This window comes from Neoarius graeffei, chromosome 12 (genome assembly GCF_027579695.1).
Source record: "Neoarius graeffei isolate fNeoGra1 chromosome 12, fNeoGra1.pri, whole genome shotgun sequence".
Taxonomy (NCBI): domain Eukaryota; kingdom Metazoa; phylum Chordata; class Actinopteri; order Siluriformes; family Ariidae; genus Neoarius; species Neoarius graeffei.
Genome location: NC_083580.1, coordinates 73,634,790 through 73,656,218, shown reverse-complemented (window position 1 = coordinate 73,656,218; position 21,429 = coordinate 73,634,790). Strand labels below are relative to the sequence as shown.

General features: G+C 40.3%; 1 protein-coding gene across 2 annotated transcripts in view; it reads left to right on the top strand.

The window, feature by feature from the left end:
- rgs14b (regulator of G protein signaling 14b) overlaps positions 1 to 18,477 on the top strand; it is a 50,018-nt gene extending 31,541 nt beyond the window's left edge. For both annotated transcript variants that reach the window (XM_060936386.1, XM_060936387.1), the window contains exons 6-15: positions 2,741 to 2,914; positions 4,902 to 5,028; positions 5,119 to 5,162; positions 5,276 to 5,485; positions 5,584 to 5,660; positions 12,387 to 12,513; positions 14,279 to 14,360; positions 16,434 to 16,483; positions 17,379 to 17,481; positions 17,585 to 18,477. In XM_060936386.1, coding sequence (XP_060792369.1) covers positions 2,741 to 2,914; positions 4,902 to 5,028; positions 5,119 to 5,162; positions 5,276 to 5,485; positions 5,584 to 5,660; positions 12,387 to 12,513; positions 14,279 to 14,360; positions 16,434 to 16,483; positions 17,379 to 17,481; positions 17,585 to 17,904 — 1,314 coding nt within the window. In that variant the 3' untranslated portion in view covers positions 17,905 to 18,477. The remainder of the gene's footprint in view (positions 1 to 2,740; positions 2,915 to 4,901; positions 5,029 to 5,118; positions 5,163 to 5,275; positions 5,486 to 5,583; positions 5,661 to 12,386; positions 12,514 to 14,278; positions 14,361 to 16,433; positions 16,484 to 17,378; positions 17,482 to 17,584) is intronic.
- Positions 18,478 to 21,429: the final 2,952 nt, after the last annotated feature.

Genomic DNA, 21,429 nt, shown 5'->3' with positions numbered 1-21,429 from the left:
AGGAGTAGTTTGTGAAAAATGCGATAATAATAATAATAATTCTTGAAAAAATAAAAAAAGATACATTCTTACCATCAAATACTTTATATATATATATATATATATATATATATATATATATATATATATATATATATATATAATTTTAGTTTTGGGGGGGTTTCTTCTTCTTCTTCTTTGGGGTTTTTGGTAGTTGGCAAACCAACTTAAAGGTCCGTTACTCCCACTGACTGGGCTGGAGTGTGGAACAGGAGATATTGGGGAAACAAACAAATAAACAAACAACTATATTCTTTTCGCCATTTCTGTTTCTTTTAAATACTTGATAATTTTTGGGGTTTTGTTTTCGAGTACAGTTTTTATTTCATCCTCAGTTGGTTCAGCAACATGCTCTGCCATTTTGTTTTTCTCTACTCACGATATATGAGCTGATATCCTTGTAGTAGAGTAGCCAATCAGAGCGCACGATTGCTCATATCCAGTGAATGTGGACAGAATAAACAGTAAATAATAACCCTATTCCACACCACAACTGTAGTAATCCATATTATGTCAAGAACTGCTCAACTACAGTGGTGCTTGAAAGTTTGTGAACCCTTTAGAATTTTCTATATTTCTGTATAAATATGACCTAAAACATCATCAGATTTTCACACAAGTCCTAAAAGTAGATAAAGAGAACCCAATTAAATAAATGAGACAAAAATATTATACTTGTTCATTTATTTATTGAGGAAAATGAGCCAATATTACATATCTGTGAGGGGCAAAAGTATGTGAACCTTTGCTTTCAGTATCTGGTGTGACCCCCTTGTGCAGCAATAACTGCAACTAAACATTTCCGGTAACTGCTGATCAGTCCTGCACACCGGCTTGGAGGAATTTTAGCCCATTCCTCCGTACAGAACAGCTTCAACTCTGGGATGTTGGTGGGTTTCCTCACATGAACTGCTCGCTTCAGGTCCTTCCACAACATTTCGATTGGATTAAGGTCAGGACTTTGACTTGGCCATTCCAAAACATTAACTTTATTCTTCTTTAACCATTCTTTGGTAGAACGACTTGTGTGCTTAGGGTCGTTGTCTTGCTGCATGACCCACCTTCTCTTGAGATTCAGTTCATGGACAGATGTCCTGACATTTTCCTTTAGAATTCACTGGTATAATTCAGAATTCATTGTTCCATCAATGATGGCATGACGTCCTGGCTCAGCTGCAGCAAAACAGGCCCAAACCATGATACTACCACCACCATGTTTCACAGATGGGATAAGGTTCTTCTGCTGGAATGCAGTGTTTTCCTTTCTCCAAACATAACACTTCTCATTTAAACCAAAAAGTTCTGTTTTGGTCTCATCCATCCACAAAACATTTTTCCAGTAGCCTTCTGGCTTGTCCACATGATCTTTAGCAAACTGCAGACGAGCAGCAATGTTCTTTTTGGGGAGCAGTGGCTTTCTCCTTGCAACCCTGCCATGCACACCATTGTTGTTCAGTGTTCTCCTGATGGTGGGCACATGAACATTAACATTAGCCAATGTGAGAGAGGCCTTCAGTTGCTTAGGAGTTACCCTGGGGTCCTTTGTGACCTCACCGACTATTACACGCCTTGTTCTTGGAGTGATCTTTGTTGGTCTACCACTCCTGGGGAGGATAACAATGGTCTTGAATTTCCTCCATTTGTACACAGTCTCTCTGACTGTGGATTGGTGGAGTCCAAACTCTTTAGAGATGCTTTTATAACCTTTTTCAGCCTGATGAGCATCAACAACACTTTTTTCTGAGGTCCTCAGAAATCTCCTTTGTTCGTGCCATAATACACTTCCACAAACATGTGTTGTGAAGATCAGACTTTGATAGATCCCTGTTCTTTAAATAAAACAGGGTGCCCACTCACACCTGATTGTCATCCCATTGATTGAAAACACCTGACTTTAATTTCACCTTCAAATTAACTGCTAATCCTAGAGGTTCACATACTTTTGCCACTCACAGATATGTAACACTGGATGATTTTCCTCAATAAATAAATGACCAAGTATTATATTTTTGTCTCGTTTGTTTAACTGGGTTCTCTTTATCTACTTTTAGGACTTGTGTGAAAATCTGATGATGTTTTAGGTCATATTTATGCAGAAATATAGAAAATTCTAAAGGGTTCACAAACTTTCAAGCACCACTGTAAGTAAAAACAAACGACAGAACATCGTTACTTTAAGACATGAAGTGTCTTTTAATGAATAAAAATAAACATTCAATTAGAAGTTGTGTCCAAACTTTTGACTGGTCCTGTAAGTAGTTGAAGATTAAATGTGTTGATTGAAGACCCAATTTTGGTAGCTTGACATTCATGACATTGTTATCTTTACCTGAAAACCTTAACCATGGAGCCACCACTTCCCTTATGATTGTGCAAATTGAGCAAGCAGGCATACAGTATAACGGCGTGTCCTAGTGTGAATTGCGTTGTCTGGTATTTTACTGTAAACCAATGCACTGTTATACTTTTCACCGTACAATCCTGCAACATACCAAAATGGTATTTTATACTATAAATAAATAAATACTATACATTTACAGAAGCCTTTTACAATGCTTTGTTTTAATGTTGAATTCCTTCAGACAGTGCAAAAATTCAGTGTCTATGATATATATAAGATAATAAGTATAATAAAACTGTGTTAGACATACTGTGAGGTAACTTTTTTCTTCTCTCTCTCTCTCCTTACACACACACACAGATCTTTAAGCTGATGAAGTTTGACAGCTACACTCGCTTCGTCCGCTCACAGCTCTATCAGAAATGCATGCTGGCTAACGTGGAGGGCAGATCCCTGCCAGAGCTCAGCTTTAAACTTCCCCTGACCGCTAGACACAGCAGCCCTGCAACCAGAGAGCAGCAGAAAATGAAAGAGGTATAAGATAAAGCAATGAGCTATGAGATCAGGACATGCAACGGACCTCTATTACTGCTTGTTGCATTTCCAAATCAACGAAACATCAGCTTTTAATCAATCCACGTTCACTGGATATAAGCAATCATGTGCTCTGATTGGCTACTCTACTACTCAGCTATCAGCTCATATACCATGAGTAGAGAAAAACAAAATGGCAGAGCGTGTTGCTGAACCAACCGAGGGTGAAATAAAAAGTCTACTCGAAAACAAAACTCCCAAAAATAAAAGCAACAAACTATGGAATGAAAGTATTCTGATGGTAAGAACGTATCTTTTTTATTTTTCAAGAATTATTCCTATCGCATTTTTCACAAATTGCTCCTGTCATTTCGCCGGTTTGTTTACATTCTAAGCGGAAATTGTTGTGTCGGATGTTTTGTATGAAGTTTTTATTTATCGAATTTGCAAAAAACAAAAATAAAAATGCTCCGTTTCTCAAAATCCAGTGAATGTTGATAGAATAAAACAGTTATTCCACTCAATCTCATCGTACATGGTTTATAGTTGACTTGGTGCTACGCGCCTCATCGGCTATCAGCTCATGTACGACTCGATTTTGTGGAATAACTGTTAAATATCAGTCAAATAGAAACTTCTTTTTCATCTTTGTGCACTCAAAACAGGTAGTCAGTCTTTCAATGGAATTTACAGCGTATCCCAGATAGCACACCTACATCGGCCCAACGTCGGTCCATCAGAGGTATGACCAGCGGGCCTTCGTCGGGCCGATGTCGGCAAGCTGATAAAGGGAAAAAAAAAGGCTGAAGATATTCACTTTAACTGCTCTAATATTTTAATTCTAAAGATTATTAAATTACACTACCGTTCAAAAGTTTGGGGTCACTTTGAAATGTCCTTATTTTTGAAAGAAAAGCACTGTTCTTTTCGATGAAGATCACTTTAAACTAATCAGAAATCCACTCTATACATTGCTAATGTGGTAAATGACTATTCTAGCTGCAAATGTCTGGTTTTTGGTGCAATATCTCCATAGATGTATAGAGGCCCATTTCCAGCAACTCTCACTCCAGTGTTCTAATGGTACAATGTGTTTGCTCATTGCCTCAGAAGGCTAATGGATGATTAGAAAACCCTTGTACAATCATGTTAGCACAGCTGAAAACAGTTTAGCTCTTTAGCGAAGCTATAAAACTGACCTTCCTTTGAGCAGATTGAGTTTCTGGAGCATCACATTTGTGGGGTCGATTAAATGCTCAAAATGGCCAGAAAAATGTCTCGACTATATTTTCTATTCATTTTACAACTTATGGTGGTAAATAAAAGTGTGAATTTTCATGGAAAACATTAAATTGTCTGGGTGACCCCAAACTTTTGAACAGTAGTGTATAACAACAGCAGGGTAGTATTGTAACTTTTTATTTTCAGAATCTGCACAAACAGATTGGTGCCTAGAACCCTGCTGTGCGTAACGGTAAACCACGCAGTGCCAAACAGCCGTAGATTACTATGGCTATTATAATTACGAGATCTCGTTACTCTCGCATGTCCTGCTACCTGCGAGCCGCTGGTGGTTTGATAACGGACCACCAGATGTGTTTGCCACTAGCGGGCCGCCAGATTCTGAAAACATTCTTCAGGTTCTTAAAATAAAAAGTTACAATACTACCCTGCTATTGTTATAGTTGAATAATCTTTAGAATAAAATTACGAGAGCAGTTAAAGTGAAAATCCGCATCCTTTTTTTTCCTTTATTGGCTTGCCGACGTCGGCCCGACGAAGGCCCGCTGGTCATACCTCTGATGGACCGTTGGTGCAGCCGACAATGGACCGACGTAGGTGCGCTACCTGGGATGGAGTTGTGAATGTGGATTTTATAAGGATTAAAATTTGTCGAATGTTAGTATATATGTTGTGCTCTGCTGAATCTGGTCCTGTGGTCCTTTTGTTTTGTTGCCCTGATTAGCAAATTTACCTATTTTTATAGAAGGCAAAGGTCAAATTAAGCAAGACTGTAGGAGGAGAGACAGATGATGTGATAGAGAGGAGAAAAATCACTCTGCAAGGGAAAATGAGCTGGGAGAGGCGTAAAGAGAAGAGAGAATCCTGGGGAGGTGAGTTATAAAAGACGTGTAAAAGGCCACATGACATGCTCGAGAATCAAGGTGAGATTAAATGATTTGTTCGTCTATATTTCATTACAGAATCACAAATGACTGGGAGACCTGGATCTTTTCACGGTGCAGAGGTGACCTGACATGAACTTCCTTCATCAGACATTCTAAAAATCACAACTCTTTGTTGAGAGAGATTTCGTACGCTGTGACATCTGTGTGTGTGTTCGTGTGTGTATTGGTACAGATGGAAGGGTTAGTTGCTCGTTCAGCTGACTCTGCAAGTGAATTAAAGACCACGGCTGATAAGTACTGCTGTGTGTTTTTGCCTGATGGCACGGCCTCACTGACCCCTGCCCGACCTGGTATCACTATTCGCCGCATGCTCACAGGCCTCTGTGAGAAAAGAGGGCTTCCTCTGTCTGACATCATCATCTACCTCCAGGGGAAAGATAAGGTGGGTCCTTTCCACTCCTCATCTTCAGGTGCTGTCTTTTGATTGCCTATTTGTTTTGCTCACGTCTTACCTGGCTAACATGATCTAAAATTCCACAGCAACCACTTTCTCTCGACCAAGATAGCTCGGTGTTAAAGGACCAGCAGGTTCTTCTGGAGCTACGGGTCACGTTTGCGTGAGTGTTTCGCACCCTACCTTAACTTTAATTAGTGATTTCTTGAGCTAATAGGATAACAAATAGCTCTACCAGAGAAGACAGACAGCTGCTTCTGTAAAGTTGATCCAAGTTCTGGTGCCATGGAGAAGCCGTGGCCTAATGGTTAGAGAAGCAGCTTTGGACCAAAAGGTTATTGGTTAGATTCCCTGGACCAACAGGAATGGCTGAAATGCCATTGAGCAAGGCACCTAGCCCCCAACTGCCCCCCTGGCTGCTCTGAATATTTTCTAAGTTGCTCTGGATAAGAGCATCCGCTAAATGTCTTTAACGTAATGTAATATAGTGCCATTCCTACAGAGGAATCTCTGGAAGAAGATCATTGTGAGTTCAACCTTCTGGTTTTCCAATAATGAAACAGCCTGGCAATGGCTTTTTGGATTTTTTTTTTTAACCACATATCTCTACACAGCTAGCAACCAAATGCACCTTTCTGTTTAACCAAACTCATCTTTTTCAACTACTGCTCATGTTCCATTACATTACAGTAGAATACACTCAGAAGAACGTGCTATCTACCCTCTTCCACATACATGCCCGTGATTGGTTATTGCCAGTCGGTGGCAATAATGCACCTTTAAGTTGGTTTGCCAACCGCCAAAAATCCCTAAAGAAGGAGAAGAAAATGGTGGACCGTGTTACTGAACCAACCGAGGAGGAAATAAAAACTCTACTCAAAAACAAAACCCCCAAAAATGCAAAAAAAGCAATAAAATATGGAAAAAAAAGTATTGCATGGTAAGAATGTTTTTTTTTTTAAGTTTTCAAGAGGGCGGCACGGTGGTGTAGTGGTTAGCGCTGTCGCCTCACAGCAAGAAGGTCCGGGTTCGAGCCCCATGGCCGGCGAGGGCCTTTCTGTGCGGAGTTTGCATGTTCTCCCCATGTCCACGTGGGTTTCCTCCGGGTGCTCCGGTTTCCCCCACAGTCCAAAGACATGCAGGTTAGGTTAACTGGTGACTCTAAATTGACCGTGAGTGTGAATGGTTGTCTATGTGTCAGCCCTGTGATGACCTGGCGACTTGTCCAGGGTGTACCCCGCCTTTCGCCCGTAGTCAGCTGGGATAGGCTCCAGCTTGCCTGCGACCCTGTAGAACAGGATAAAGCAGCTAGAGATAATGAGATGAGAAGTTTTCAAGAATTATTATTATCGCATTTTTCACAAATTGCTCCTGTCATTTCGCCGGTTTGTTTACATTCTAAGCAGAAATGATTTTGTCAGACATTTTGTATAAAGTTTTTATTTATTGAATTTGCAAAAAATAAAAATGCTCCGTTTCTCAAAATCCAGTGAATGTGGATAGAATAAAACAGTTATTCCACTCAATCTCGCCGTACATGGCTTATAGTGGCTATCAGCTCACGTACGACTCGATTTCATGGAATAACTGTTAAATGTCTTTTTTAAACCACCATACAATATATACTCATAGCGTCTGCTTATATTAATGTAGTACTTATTTTTATATTAATATAATTCAGTGAGTGAAAAAGTATCGAAAGATTTTAGTGTTATAAAATGTTGTACCATCAGGATAGATATATATTTGATAGTCTTTCAAGATATCATCAATGTCTCATGTAAATTACAGTTGCCCTAAATTTGAACCTTGTGGTACTCCATGTAACTAAGACTAAAGTTCTGTCCACAACCACATATTAAGTTGTGTGTGTCTGGATCCAGCGACACACTTCGTCATCCAGTCTAATTCAGGGCAACCTTTTCAACGATAGTGAGCATTCACTCAAGTCAAATGCTTTAGGGCAGAAATGTTCCATCAGGGGAACATTGTGTCTCCTCAGTAAAACTATCCAGCTCTCAGACTGATTAGATGTTAGAAATGGAGCACAAGTACACACTTAATGAGGACTTGATATTTTGCCAAACAGAAAAGTGTTGACATTGGCTGATAATTATTCAGATTATTTTTATGAAATGGCAGTACTCTGACATTATGTTGCATTAAAGGTGTAATTATTAATGAAACTGCAAGATGTAGCCACCAGGGATAAGAGATTTGTCAGTGTCCGTGCAATGCAGGACATTTAATATATTATTTCGTTTAAAACAGTTGTAATTAAATATTTCACTCATTGAGCATACTCACTGAAATGCTTTATATATATATATCTCATCTCATCTCATTATCTCTAGCCGCTTTATCCTTCTACAGGGTCGCAGGCAAGCTGGAGCCTATCCCAGCTGACTACGGGTGAAAGGCGGGGTACACCCTGGACAAGTCGCCAGGTCATCACAGGGCCGACACATAGACACAGACAACCATTCACACTCACATTCACACCTACGGCCAATTTAGAGCCACCAGTTAACCTAACCTGCATGTCTTTGGACTGTGGGGGAAACCGGAGCACCCGGAGGAAACCCACACGGACACGGGGAGAACATGCAAACTCCGCACAGAAAGGCCCTCGTCGGCCACGGGGCTCAAACCCGGACCTTCTTGCTATAACGTTAACGTTAAACCACCATGATGGCACAGCATGCGTTCATTTTGTGAATTCACATTTCTGTCTTCTTGAGATATATATATATATATATATATATATATATATATATATATATATATATATATATATATATATACAGTGTTTCTAATATTCTCTATAGGGCAGTGATTACACAACAAGCAGTATTTTTACTGCAAGGTACATGAGAGGTGGACAGTAATGAAGTACATTTACTTGAGTACTGTACTTAAGTACACTTTTTGAGTATCTGTACTTTACTTGAGTATTTTCTTTTTGGAAACTTATGACTTTAACTTCACTACATTTGAAAGACAAATATCGTACTTTTCACTCCACTACATTTCTATCAAGGTCCTCGTTACTCGTTCCTATGAAGCAGCTTTGAAAGTGGATGTTTTTTCTTTTCTAAAACATTCTTGTTTTTTTCCCAGGTGACACTGAGACAGCCGATCAGTAATCACTAGGGTCAGTTCACGTCACGTCCATAGACTGTATAAAATCAAGTTCAGTGATTTCTCAGCAGAATTATTTAACACGATCAGTTGATGGCAGAATGAAAGGAGGTGGTTCTTTTGGGGAACGCACGCACTCATGGCCATACCTAGAACCCATGTTTCAGTTTTCTAAAAGGATTAAATGTTTATTTCATTTTAAATGTTTGCTTTGTTTGCTGAAAATAAACCACATCACGGCCTACAAAAACTCGCCATCCAACCTGTGGAAGCATATTGAGGTATATAAATATTTTATTCCAAGAGAAAGCTTGCAACGAAGTTGTCTGTGCTTTTAGAGCTAGCGATAATGTTGCAAACGTAGCTATGCAGTCTGGTTAGTCAAAGGACTTTCTATGGATTTGCCCGCCGAGTTGCCGTAGCCTTGTCCACGGCTAACGTTGACACATAGCTAGTTAACTTGGACACTGTTAGTTAGCATGTAAAAACAGAGTTACACTAACATGAATAATGTTAACTTATCTGAAGTCCTTTCAGAAATATGTTTCAGCACAATCTTGCCAAATAAACAGAATGTAGAAATCTTTCTTTTCTAATAGCGTTAGCTACCCAATATGAGTTTGAAAAGAGTTTGCTAGCATGTCAGGTAGCGCGTCACTGACTAGCTAGCTTAACGTTAAACCATCATGACGGCACAGCATGCGTTCATTTTGTGAATTCACATTTCTGTCTTTGGTAACGGCATTAGGTTTTGCAAGCGCTGTGGGAATAATACAACACTGTGTTGACAGAAAATGTACTTTTAATACTTAAGTATTTTTAAAAGCAAGTACTTCAGGACTTTAACTGAAATAAAAATTTGACTGGACAACTTTCACTTGTATCGGAGTAACATTTGACCAGCGGGATCTGTACTTTGACTTAAGTAATGAAGTTGGGTACTTTGTCCACCTCTGAGGTACATTGGCAAGATCATTATTTCTCCAACATTTAGTCGGAAATTGGATTTTTGACCAATTTCATAAGCTCTAAGCCAAAAATATCAACCTTAACGACTACTTATCATCAAACTGCACGACAGAGCATCAGAAGTTAACATCTTCAGTGAATGCATGAAATCCTGCCAAAGCACATTAAAACTGTAAATCTGAATGGCAGATTCTGTAATAGAAGTGCCAGACTTTCAGCCATGTGTGCAGTGAAAGGAAAAAAAAAACAACACCCCAAACCCAACACCCAAACCGTTTGCTCACACTGTGGGCCAGATACGTATTATCAATCTCATCACAGCCTTTGCTAATCTTAAAATGCTCCTTAAACACTTCAGGCTCCTTTTAACACCCTCTTATTTGTGCCCACATGCACAGCACATTTACTGCACATTAATCTCTATGGTTGTGTTCGAAAAATACCAGCGCTGTGTTACCTTAATGTTTACTTGACTCACTTGATTGTTGATTAGAACTAAGATGGGCCAAAGTGCAATTGTGACGATTGCACTTGTGAAAGTACAAGAGCAGACAACTCGAAAAACAGTTACTGTGAAACCGACCAGCAAAAGGCACTGACGGCAAATGCGAAATGAAACCTGCTAGCAAGTAAGCTAGATAAAAAGCCTCTGTCTCCAAATATCCACCTACAAGAAATAAAAGAGCAAAAAACCACCTGCAGTTTTTAGTTTAATTCAAAGTGCAAATAAATGCCAGGTCATGATGAAAATGCCAAATTCAACAGTTAGCAAAGCGAGATGAAGAGATAAGTCTTGGTGGTACACACACTTCCTGCTGCTTGACACAGCCAGTTCTTCCCTGTCTTATTATAGCAACCAATCAGAGAGGGTGAAGATGAACGCTTGCTTCTTCTGAGACACGTGAAAAGCCAGCCATTTGCATCTTTTCAAACAGATGCTTGTGTTGTGTCACAGGGCAGTGTAACACAGCCCTAAATTCTCCACTATTTTTTCCTGCTTCACCATGATTCAATTCAAGATACTACGTCATGCATCACATGGTGGGCTTTCCCCGTTTGTGCAAGGCATTGTGGGATACAAATTTAAAACAGGAGAGAAAAGTGGAGGATGTGAGTGTGCGAATGAAATGTGAAAGACCGAAAACAGAAAGCGAGAAGAAATATATGTTATTTACCAGCTGGGAGGTCCATATCGTGAAATACCGTTACCGAGGTCTTGAAAGTACTGAGCGAGACCCTCTGGGCTGAGGTCAGTATTCAAGGCCGAGGTCACGGTATTTCACCTTACGGACCGACCTTAAGCTGGTAAATAATATATTTATTTTTTTCTTTACCAAATTCTAACAGAAAACAAGAGCGCCTGAAAGGGAAAACCGAGCCGAGCCGCCATTTTGAATCCTCATTCACGGCTGTAATGCAAATTGCTTTCTCCTCGGTATACAAGTGCACTTCCATGGCAGGAAAAAAACTACATTTTGCCGCCTATGTAGTCCCCTATTTATACAAGTAGGAGTCATTCAGGATTCAGCCATGTTTTTGCTCGGCGTTAGCAAGTTAGAGGTTTTTAGCTTTCTCTTGAAATGTTTTCTTTTATTTCTTCTTCCTCAGGGTAGTAAAACTCGCTTTTGCTGTGAACACTGTCGTTATCGCTATCCATGCTGTAAAATTAATGCTATTCTCCTGAGAAATGCTGGCAAAAATTTATAAGATTTTTGATAATCTTATAAATAAATCTTATAAAAAAAGATAAATGTTGACAAAAAATGCTACTATGTTTGTTGTTGTTGTGAACGAGTAAGTCGCCAGAGGTCCGTAACCGGGGTCCGTACCATAGGATACGGACCCGCTTGCCAGCCAATCAGAGCACAGGATTTGGACCGCGAAAAAAAAAAAGACCTTATGTTATAGGCGAAGGAAAGGAAATGCAGGAAATATCAAACTAATAAATATCGGTGATCAGCGAGCACCTCGGTGTGATCAGCTGTTCGTTTAGTGACCGAATGATGGAACTGTCAGTGCACGCTCAAAGGTAAAACTGTAGATGGCAGTGATGCAACACTGTGGATGCCAGCTGCTGTAAAACCCAAAAGAAGAAGAAGAAGAAAGTAAACCTATGCATGCGCACACGGACTTCCTCTGTCTGCTTGACTGCACAAAGCAAGCGATTTCATGCACATTATTTGCTTTAATCCCCTCAAATTTAATAACTTCCCAGCCACAGAATGGCCTGATATTTTGTGAGATATTACAGAAATAAACACAGATCACGGTGGCACGGTGGTGTAGTGGTTAGCGCTGTCGCCTCACAGCAAGAGGGTCCGGGTTCGAGTCCCGTGGCCGGCGAGGGCCTTTCTGTGTGGAGTTTGCATGTTCTCCTTGTGTCCGCGTGGGTTTCCTCCGGGTGCTCCGGTTTCCCCCACAGTCCAAAGACATGCAGGTTAGGTTAACTGGTGACTCTAAATTGACCGTAGGTGTGAATGTGAGTGTGAATGGTTGTCTGTGTCTATGTGTCAGCCCTGTGATGACCTGGCGACTTGTCCAGGGTGTACCCCGCCTTTCGCCTGTAGTCAGCTGGGATAGGCTCCAGCTTGCCTGCGACCCTGTAGAACAGGATAAAGCGGCTAGAGATAATGAGATGAGATGAGAACACAGATCACAATGACCACATTTCAGAGGGAACTAAATTTCACCGATTTTATGAAATTGAAAGGCTGTATAGCTTTAACTATGTACACTGATGATTTTCATGGATTAATGTTACCCATTATGTCTTCTCCAGTCTGGAGGTAGTGTTCACAGGTAAGACTATGGCTATGGTGGTGAAATCCAACAAGACCCTCCAGGAGGCATTGGCTTCACTTCTCCAAAAACACCGTCTCCGGCCCCAGGATGTCTTTGTCACCATGGTGAGCACAGCCTTCCAATGACGGGAATTAACCACTTTGCTCAGGATTTTTATTTAATAGTTTTTCGAAAAAGAAGCAGTTTTCCTTTTCCATCACACAACAGAACTTTTTGAAAGGTTGTATTTGGATATATCAGCTTAAGTTCAAAAGTTAGGTTAATATTTTACATGTAGAAGTTATCCATATTCATACTGGGCTTTATGCTTAAACTGAATTGATGGCTAATATGACCAGTTTACAGTTCCAAGGTCATCAGATCTTTTCTTATGAACTGTTGGAGGGTTTTTTTTCATGTGCGTGTGTCTATTCTACCGCATAGTTTTTCTGTCAATCGCAATAAGATATAGCATAAAAGCTGATCGTCATGAACATGTTAATCATACAATCACTTCAAATTTCTTAATTTAACAAAATCAGGTCTCATTCAATGGCTGACACTTTATAAAATAGCACTTGATGCAGTATATCAGATTTTTGGCACAATGAACTAGAAGTATCTGAATATTTTGTACGGCCAGCAGTAGAGAAGCCCTTAGGCAGGAATCAAAACAGAGCTTACTTTAGTTTTGACTAATCAAGCGATAGTTTAGTTTAAAGAAGGCCTAAATAGACTCCCTGAATTTATTGTAATTATCATTGGGCCTTGAGATTATTGAGATAGTCTAATTAAGATCCGATCTACTCTGATTTCCTGTGGACACGACAATTACCACCCAAGCAAGCAAGCAAGCAAAACCCTTTGGCCTCTAAATGGATGATTCAAATAAATAAATAAATAAATAAATAAATAATTCATAATCTATATATTAAGCCATCTATATATTTAACAATTATTCCATAAAATTGAGTCGTACATGAGCTGATAGCTATCAGCCATGTATGACGAGATTGAGTGGAATAACTGTTTTATTCTATCCACATTCACTGGATTTTGAGAAACAGAGCATTTTTATTTTTATTTTTTGCAAATTCGATAAATAAAAACTTTATACAAAGCGTCCGACAAAATCATTTCCGCTTAGAATGTAAACAAACCGGCGAAATGACAGCAGCAATTTGTGAAAAATGCGATAATAATAATTCTTGAAAAAAAAAGATATGTTCTTACTATCAAATACTTTAATTCCATATTTTGTTGCTTTTTTTAAATTTTTGTGGTTTTGTTTTCGAGTAGATTTTTTATTTAATTCTCGGTTGGCTCAGCAACACGCTCTGCCATTTTATTTTTCCCTACTCATGGTATATGAGCTGATATCCTAGTAGTAGAGTAGCCAATCAGAGCATGCGATTGCTCATATCCAAAGAATGTGGATAGAATAATAAATATTACCCTTAAATACAATCCACACTTTTCACATTCACATTTTTATACTGTCCAAAATATATTTAATTATTTAAATATTGTGGTTACAACAAACTGTCAGATCGACCTCGCTGTAGATGATATTGCACAAGAAAATTACGCATAACTGAGACCCAACTTTGTTTCTTTGCTTTCCTTGTTCAACTCTGTAGTTACATCTAATGAGGATCTAAATTTCGCATTAACTCTGAAATACATGTATGTCAAACTGAATACAGCTCAAAGAGACTATGCTGTGATTGGGTATATTTTTTGTTCATTGGATATCAGAGCTTCTTTATGAAACATATAGAAATGTATGTATTTCACTTGTAACTTAAAATATGACATTACAGAGATATGTGAAGTGATTTGTAGAAACCACTCCATTTTCATCTCATTCTGTCATCTCTGTTTTCTCAGAAAGAAAGCCAAGAGCCGATAAACATGACCACAATCGTCACCAGCCTGGCCAACAAGACACTAACCCTGGACAAAGTAAAAGGTATCTGTTCCAGGCTACAGAATCTGCCTTATGACTGCAACTTGAGATCATGAAAATAGACGAGTTTTCACATTAGTTTTAGACTAGCGATGAAGATGCATTTGGTGGGGTTGTGGTTTGTGTCTTCCTGAAGCTCAGGTCTTCTACCAGAGGCCTGGGAGTTTGAGGGTTCTGTGCAGTATCTTAGCTGTTTCTAGGACTGCACTCTTCTGGACAAAGACCTCAGATGTTGTACCTGGAATGTGCTGGAGCCACTCTCTCCCAGTTTGGGGGTTGCAGCCCTTAATGCTCCTATCACCACTGGAACCACTTTGGACTTGACCTTCCACATGTGTTCCAGTTGTTCCTTCAGTCGCTGGTACTACTTGATCTTCTCGTGCTCCTTCTCCCTGGTGTTACTGGTCAGCTGGAAGTGCCACATCTATCACAACTACACTATTCTGCTCCTTGTCTACCACCACTATGTCTGGTTGGTTAGCCAGTCTGGAACTTGGAGTCCCACAGGATCTTGGCTCTGCTGTTCAGAACCACTTTTGTTGGTATGTTCCATTGGAACTTGGGGACTTCTAGTCCGTACTCAGCACAGATGTTCCTGTACACTTTCCCAGCCACTTAGTTATGCCTTTCAGTGTACGCTGTCCCAGCTTGCATGAATCAGTGGTGGAAGGTCAGGACAGTTTCTTGAAAAGGATGTCTGGAATGATCTGACTTTATGCAGCTATAATACACCTAAGATGGCCTTACACTAACAAACAAGGGGCTGGTCCTCAGAGACCAAATCATGATTGGCGCTGGTTGGCTCAGATGCTGAACATGGAACCTCTTGCTGACATTACAGCAACTCTTCTGTTTGACTTTCTTGAGGTTTGTACCCTGCTCCTATGTGCTGGACTGTCTCAGGGGCATCTTTGCACAGCCTGCACCTTGGGGCCTGTCTATTATGGTAGATACCTGCCTCTGTGGACCTAGTGCTTAGGTCTTGTCCTTGTGCTGCCATGATCAGAGCCTCTGTGCTGTCCTTCAGGCCAGCTTTCTCAAGCCACTAGTAGGACTTCTTGATGCCAGCCACGATGATAAAAATCAAGGTCCTTCCTGTGCCAGGACCTGGTCTTCCCAGGCAGTCTCCTGTCCCAGTACTAACCAGGCCCTTAAGGCACATTGCGTGGTGCCAATCTCTGCTTCTGTAGCCCTCAGCCTCTCGCCTGTACAGCTAGGGTTACAGTGGAGGGTCAGTCCTCTGGTAATCATGAGAGTTTGACTTCCCACTCACATCTGTATTGTAGCATGCAATACCCGACTGCAAGTAGAACTCACGATCTCCTGATCGAGAGGTGAACATGCGAACCACTAGGCCAACTTGCAGTCCAGCCATAATGATACATCCCATATATATATAGGGCTTCAAAGTAATCACTATCTGCAAATCATCTGTTCTCATTAAGATGTAGATACTAGAAAATATTACATGCAAACATTCTAATTAACTGTTGCATATAACATCTTTTTCTTAGAATAGACTGTTCATTTTGCATACGAGTTTGTTCAAGGAAAACAGTCTATAAATGTAAACAATCTAGAATATACAAAATGTCTGGAATGTAGATCTCACTAAGGTCTCTTTTAGATCTTGGTTACGGCCCTGGTCTTGCCTAATAGCGTGAATCTTTTGAGATAGCCATTGTCAGATTATGCACACTTACTTGGACTGCATTGTCTCTTAACATTTTCTGTTCATCTCTTGCTTGAGTGGCTCAATAACACGATGGTCGGATTGTCCCCACCACGCAAGGCGCAAGGGGGCCAATGCCTGTGTAGATCACGTCTCAATGAATTTGTGTTATGTGGAGCTCTGCCACTGTTTTGAACTCCAGCTTTAAACACACTCTTGTAGACTCTATTGTACACTCTTGTAAAAAAAAAATACTCCTTTTAATAAATGCTTTAAAAATTCAGACACATTTTAATGTGAATTTTATAAAAGTTAAGAAAACCTTGGTGATTTGCACATGCTCATTATAGTACATCATTGCTCATTATAGTACATATCTTAATGGATTTATCTGTTATGATCAGGTATGGACCAGGGTCTTGGCGCCAAGACAACTCCAATTCCAGCTTTACAGGTAACTCGATGGAAAAATACCAATGACTCTCATCTGAAAAGGAAAATGAATTGCCAAATGTTCAGACCCTCTGATCAGCCAATCATTTGTTGATGCTTATTTCCAAATTTCAATTTGCTGGTTTCTTTTTTTCCCCAAGGCACCAGCAGCCGTTTTGTTTCTTCGATATTATAAACACACTTTCTCCATCTTGGAATAATTAACAGTTATTTCACGAAATCAAGTCGTACATGACTATAAGCCATGTATGACGAGATTGAGTGGAATAACTGTTTTATTCTACACACATTCACTGGATTTTAAGAAACAGAGCATTTTTATTTTTTACAAATTCGATAAATAAAAACTTTATAGAAAACGTCCAACGAAATAATTTCCACTTAGAATGTAAACAAACCGGCGAAATGACGGCAGCAATTTGTGAAAAATGCTATAATAATAATTATTGAAAAAAAGATATGTTTTTACCATCAAATACTTTTATTTCATATTTTGTTGCTTTTTTGGTATTTTTGGAGGTCTTCTTCTTCTTCTATAGGGTTTTTTTGTGGTTGGCAAACCAACTTAAAGGTGCATTACTTCCACCAACTGGGCTGGAATGTGGAAAAGGAGATATTGGGGAAAAAACAAAAACCAAGAAAAAAAAACCCTATATTTTTTAGCTATTTCTGTTTCTTTTAAATACTTGAGAACAATTTTTGGGGTTTTGTTTTCGAGTAATTTTTATTTCGTCCTTGGTTGGTTCAGCAACACACTCCACCATTTTGTTTTTCTCTACTCATGGTACATGAGCTGATATCTTAGTAGTAGAGTAACCAATCAGAGCATGCGATTGCTCATATCCAGTGAATGTGAATAGAATAATAAGGATTGTCTACTGATGATATTTCTCCAGGCACGCCGAGGTGCTGTGGATATTGATGTGAGTGCTGCAAGTTTTTATCGATCAAATCCCAAACAGAAAAACCCTGCGATGAGAAGAGCCTATGATATGGAAGGTAAGGTTTAATCTTCATGAACTGCCTTGTGAAGCATTGCCTCATCAGTAGGACTCTTCAGGTTTGAATGTTTAAGTTCTCCTTTTGGATGAAACTGTTCCAGGTCTGGTGGAGCTGTTGAACCGAGCTCAGTGCTGCAGTGCTGATGACCAGCGTGGCCTCCTGAAAAAAGAGGACCTTATCCTGCCTAATTTCCTCCAGCTGCCTCTGGAGGAACATGACGAGGCAGAAGAAGAAGAGGAACAGCAGGAGGAGCAAATGGGCGAAGCTCCCCTGACATTCGGGTCTACAGAGGATCTAGCAGAACCCAATTCAAACACGAAAGTAGACGTGGCAGATTCTTCCACATCAGGTTCTGCAGAGCCTGTAGACAGGAAGCTAGCTAAAGAGTGTTCGAATCCAGCTCGGGAAACAGTGGTATGAGATGGAGCTCTGCCATGAGATTCAAGATTCAAGAGATGCTTATTGTCAGCTGGTCCACATAATATTCAGTGAGGTTGAAATAACGTTGCTCTAAGACTTGTGGTGCAACCTGAAAGACAAAACATAAGACAAAAGACAAACATAAACCAGTGCAAGTCAAAAGGACAAACAGGCAGTGCAAAATAAGCAATGAGTAATGCAGTGGTCATGTCCATTATGCAATGGAAAGTGTAAAGTGACTTTGTGCCAGTTTAAAGTGTTAGCGCAATGTAAACCGAGCACTGAGGAACAAAAAGAGCAATGTGTCATAAATTATGCAACAGTATGTCTCAAGGGACTACTTTAAAACTGGATAATGGATGTGTTTCCATTTTAAGAGTGCTTGCACTGAACATGAAGGCTGCTTCGGTGATGGAAGACACTCGGCTCAAAGACCTTTTTGGACTTAATAAGGTTGGAGGATGGAATAAGATGTTTACAGTTCTTGTGGATCAGCACAGCGTTAATATGTTCAGTTAAATGTATTTATTTGAAAATGATTGTCAAATGTCAAATATATACTGTATTGATTGACCCTGAAAGAAAGATCCTGTATTTCTTTAATGTATTTAAATTGCACATTTTCTTCTTTTCCTCTATTTTATTAATTTGCTCTAGCAGCGCTGGCGCAAATTGTTACTCTCACTCAGGATCTTTCTACTTTATTATTCTTATTCTTATTCTTCTCCTAACATTTTTTAGGACGCTATTTCTCCCTCACTTTTCAACCAATCATCACCAAATTTCATATGAAGAATACCTCTGGGCAGAATTAATGACTTGCTATGACTTTTGGTGCTGATCTGGATCACTGATCTGGAATGATCCCTGAAAAACGGGATTTTTTTTCAATCACTTATAACTCTGTCAATTTTCATGATTTTTTCCCAATCATTTTATTTTCCTCACTAATGCCGCTTTTCCACTACAAATGCGGCTGAGCCGTGCCGTGCTGAGTTGGGCTGAGTCGAGCTGAGCGGGGCTATTGAAGTTGCATTTCGACTACAACCGCGCTGAACCGTGCTGGCTGGAAGTGGGTGGACACATTGGGTGGAGTTAGCGAAAGTGGGTGGACGTCACGTGATGTCGTTAAGCAGCGCAAACAGTGACATCAGTGACCTTTTAAGCGGTAGTCTCACGACCCAGATAGTAAACAATAAACATGGAGGACATGGAGTCGTTAGTGTTGCTGGTCTTGGTGCTGTGGCTTGTTGTCACCGACAACGCGAACAGATACTGGCAAGAGCGTATAGATGAGGCGAGGCGCATAAGGCTTCAGAAATTCTCGTAATTCGTAATTCTCCTTCTTCCGGGTTTGCGGTGTTTACAGATCCCAGCGTGCTCGCGGGGCGTGTGTGGGCATGTGGGGACACTCCTCCTCACCAATCAGTGCACAGGGGAGTGTCTGCTCACGCCCCCAGCCTCACTCGGCACGGTTTGGCTCGCTTCAGCCCACTCCAAAACGGTGCGAGTTTTAGGGGCTAAGCAGGGCTGAAGCGAGCTGAGTCGTGCTGTTTTTTGGTAGTCGAAACGCGCGCCGTGTCGGGCTGAAGCAAGCTGAAGTGAGCTGAAAAAGGGTAGTGGAAAAGGGCCATAAGTTCCTCACTACTTTCCTTCACTAAGCATCATTCTCTATTTCTTACCGTTCCAGATCTACAACCCCGATTCCAAAAAAGTTGGGACAAAGTACAAATTGTAAATAAAAACGGAATGCAATGATGTGGAAGTTTCAAAATTCCATATTTTATTCAGAATAGAACATAGATGACATATCAAATGTTTAAACTGAGAAAATGTATCATTTAAAGAGAAAAATTTGGTGATTTTAAATTTCATGACAACAACACATCTCAAAAAAGTTGGGACAAGGCCATGTTTACCACTGTGAGATATCCCCTTTTCTCTTTACAACAGTCTGTAAACGTCTGGGGACTGAGGAGACAAGTTGCTCAAGTTTAGGGATAGGAATGTTAACCCATTCTTGTCTAATGTAGGATTCTAGTTGCTCAACTGTCTTAGGTCTTTTTTGTCGTATCTTCCGTTTTATGATGCGCCAAATGTTTTCTATGGGTGAAAGATCTGGACTGCAGGCTGGCCAGTTCAGTACCCGGACCCTTCTTCTACGCAGCCATGATGCTGTAATTGATGCAGTATGTGGTTTGGCATTGTCATGTTGGAAAATGCAAGGTCTTCCCTGAAAGAGACGTCGTCTGGATGGGAGCATATGTTGCTCTAGAACCTGGATATACCTTTCAGCATTGATGGTGTCTTTCCAGATGTGTAAGTTGCCCATGCCACACGCACTAATGCAACCCCATACCATCAGAGATGCAGGCTTCTGAACTGAGCGCTGATAACAACTTGGGTCGTCCTTCTCCTCTTTAGTCCGAATGACACGGCGTCCCTGATTTCCATAAAGAACTTCAAATTTTGATTCGTCTGACCACAGAACAGTTTTCCACTTTGCCAAAGTCCATTTTAAATGAGCCTTGGCCCAGAGAAGACGTCTGCGCTTCTGGATCACGTTTAGATATGGCTTCTTCTTTGAACTATAGAGTTTTAGCTGGCAACGGCAGATGGCACGGTGAATTGTGTTCACAGATAATGTTCTCTGGAAATATTCCTGAGCCCATTTTGTGATTTCCATTACAGAAGCATGCCTGTATGTGATGCAGTGCCGTCTAAGGGCCCGAAGATCACGGGCACCCGGTATGGTTTTCCGGCCTTGACCCTTACGCACAGAGATTCTTCCAGATTCTCTGAATCTTTTGATGATATTATGCACTGTAGAAGATATGTTCAAACTCTTTGCAATTTTACACTGTCGAACTCCTTTCTGATATTGCTCCACTGTTTGTCGGCGCAGAATTAGGGGGATTGGTGATCCTCTTCCCATCTTTACTTCTGAGAGCCGCTGCCACTCCAAGATGCTCTTTTTATACCCAGTCATGTTAATGACCTATTGCCAATTGACCTAATGAGTTGCAATTTGGTCCTCCAGCTGTTCTTTTTTTGTACCTTTAACTTTTCCAGCCTCTTATTGCCCCTGTCCCAACTTTTTTGAGATGTGTTGCTGTCATGAAATTTCAAATGAGCCAGTATTTGGCATGAAATTTCAAAATGTCTCACTTTCGACATTTGATATGTTGTCTATGTTCTATTGTGAATACAATATCAGTTTCTGAGATTTGTAAATTATTGCATTCCGTTTTGATTTGCAATTTGTACTTTGTCCCAACTTTTTTGGAATTGGGGTTGTATAGGGTACGATGACCAGACATCCCAGTTTGTAACAGCTAGCGCAAATTACTGTGACTTTAGTCCCAGTCTCGATCTAGTTTTATTTTTATTTCCCCTTTTTCTCCATAATTTTTTTTATTTTTGCCCATTCCCATCCACCAGCCAGCTCTCCACTATCCTACGACAGCGACCAGTTGCAGTTGAAGGAGATGAAGTCTAATGCGCTTCCTCTCAGACACACGACGC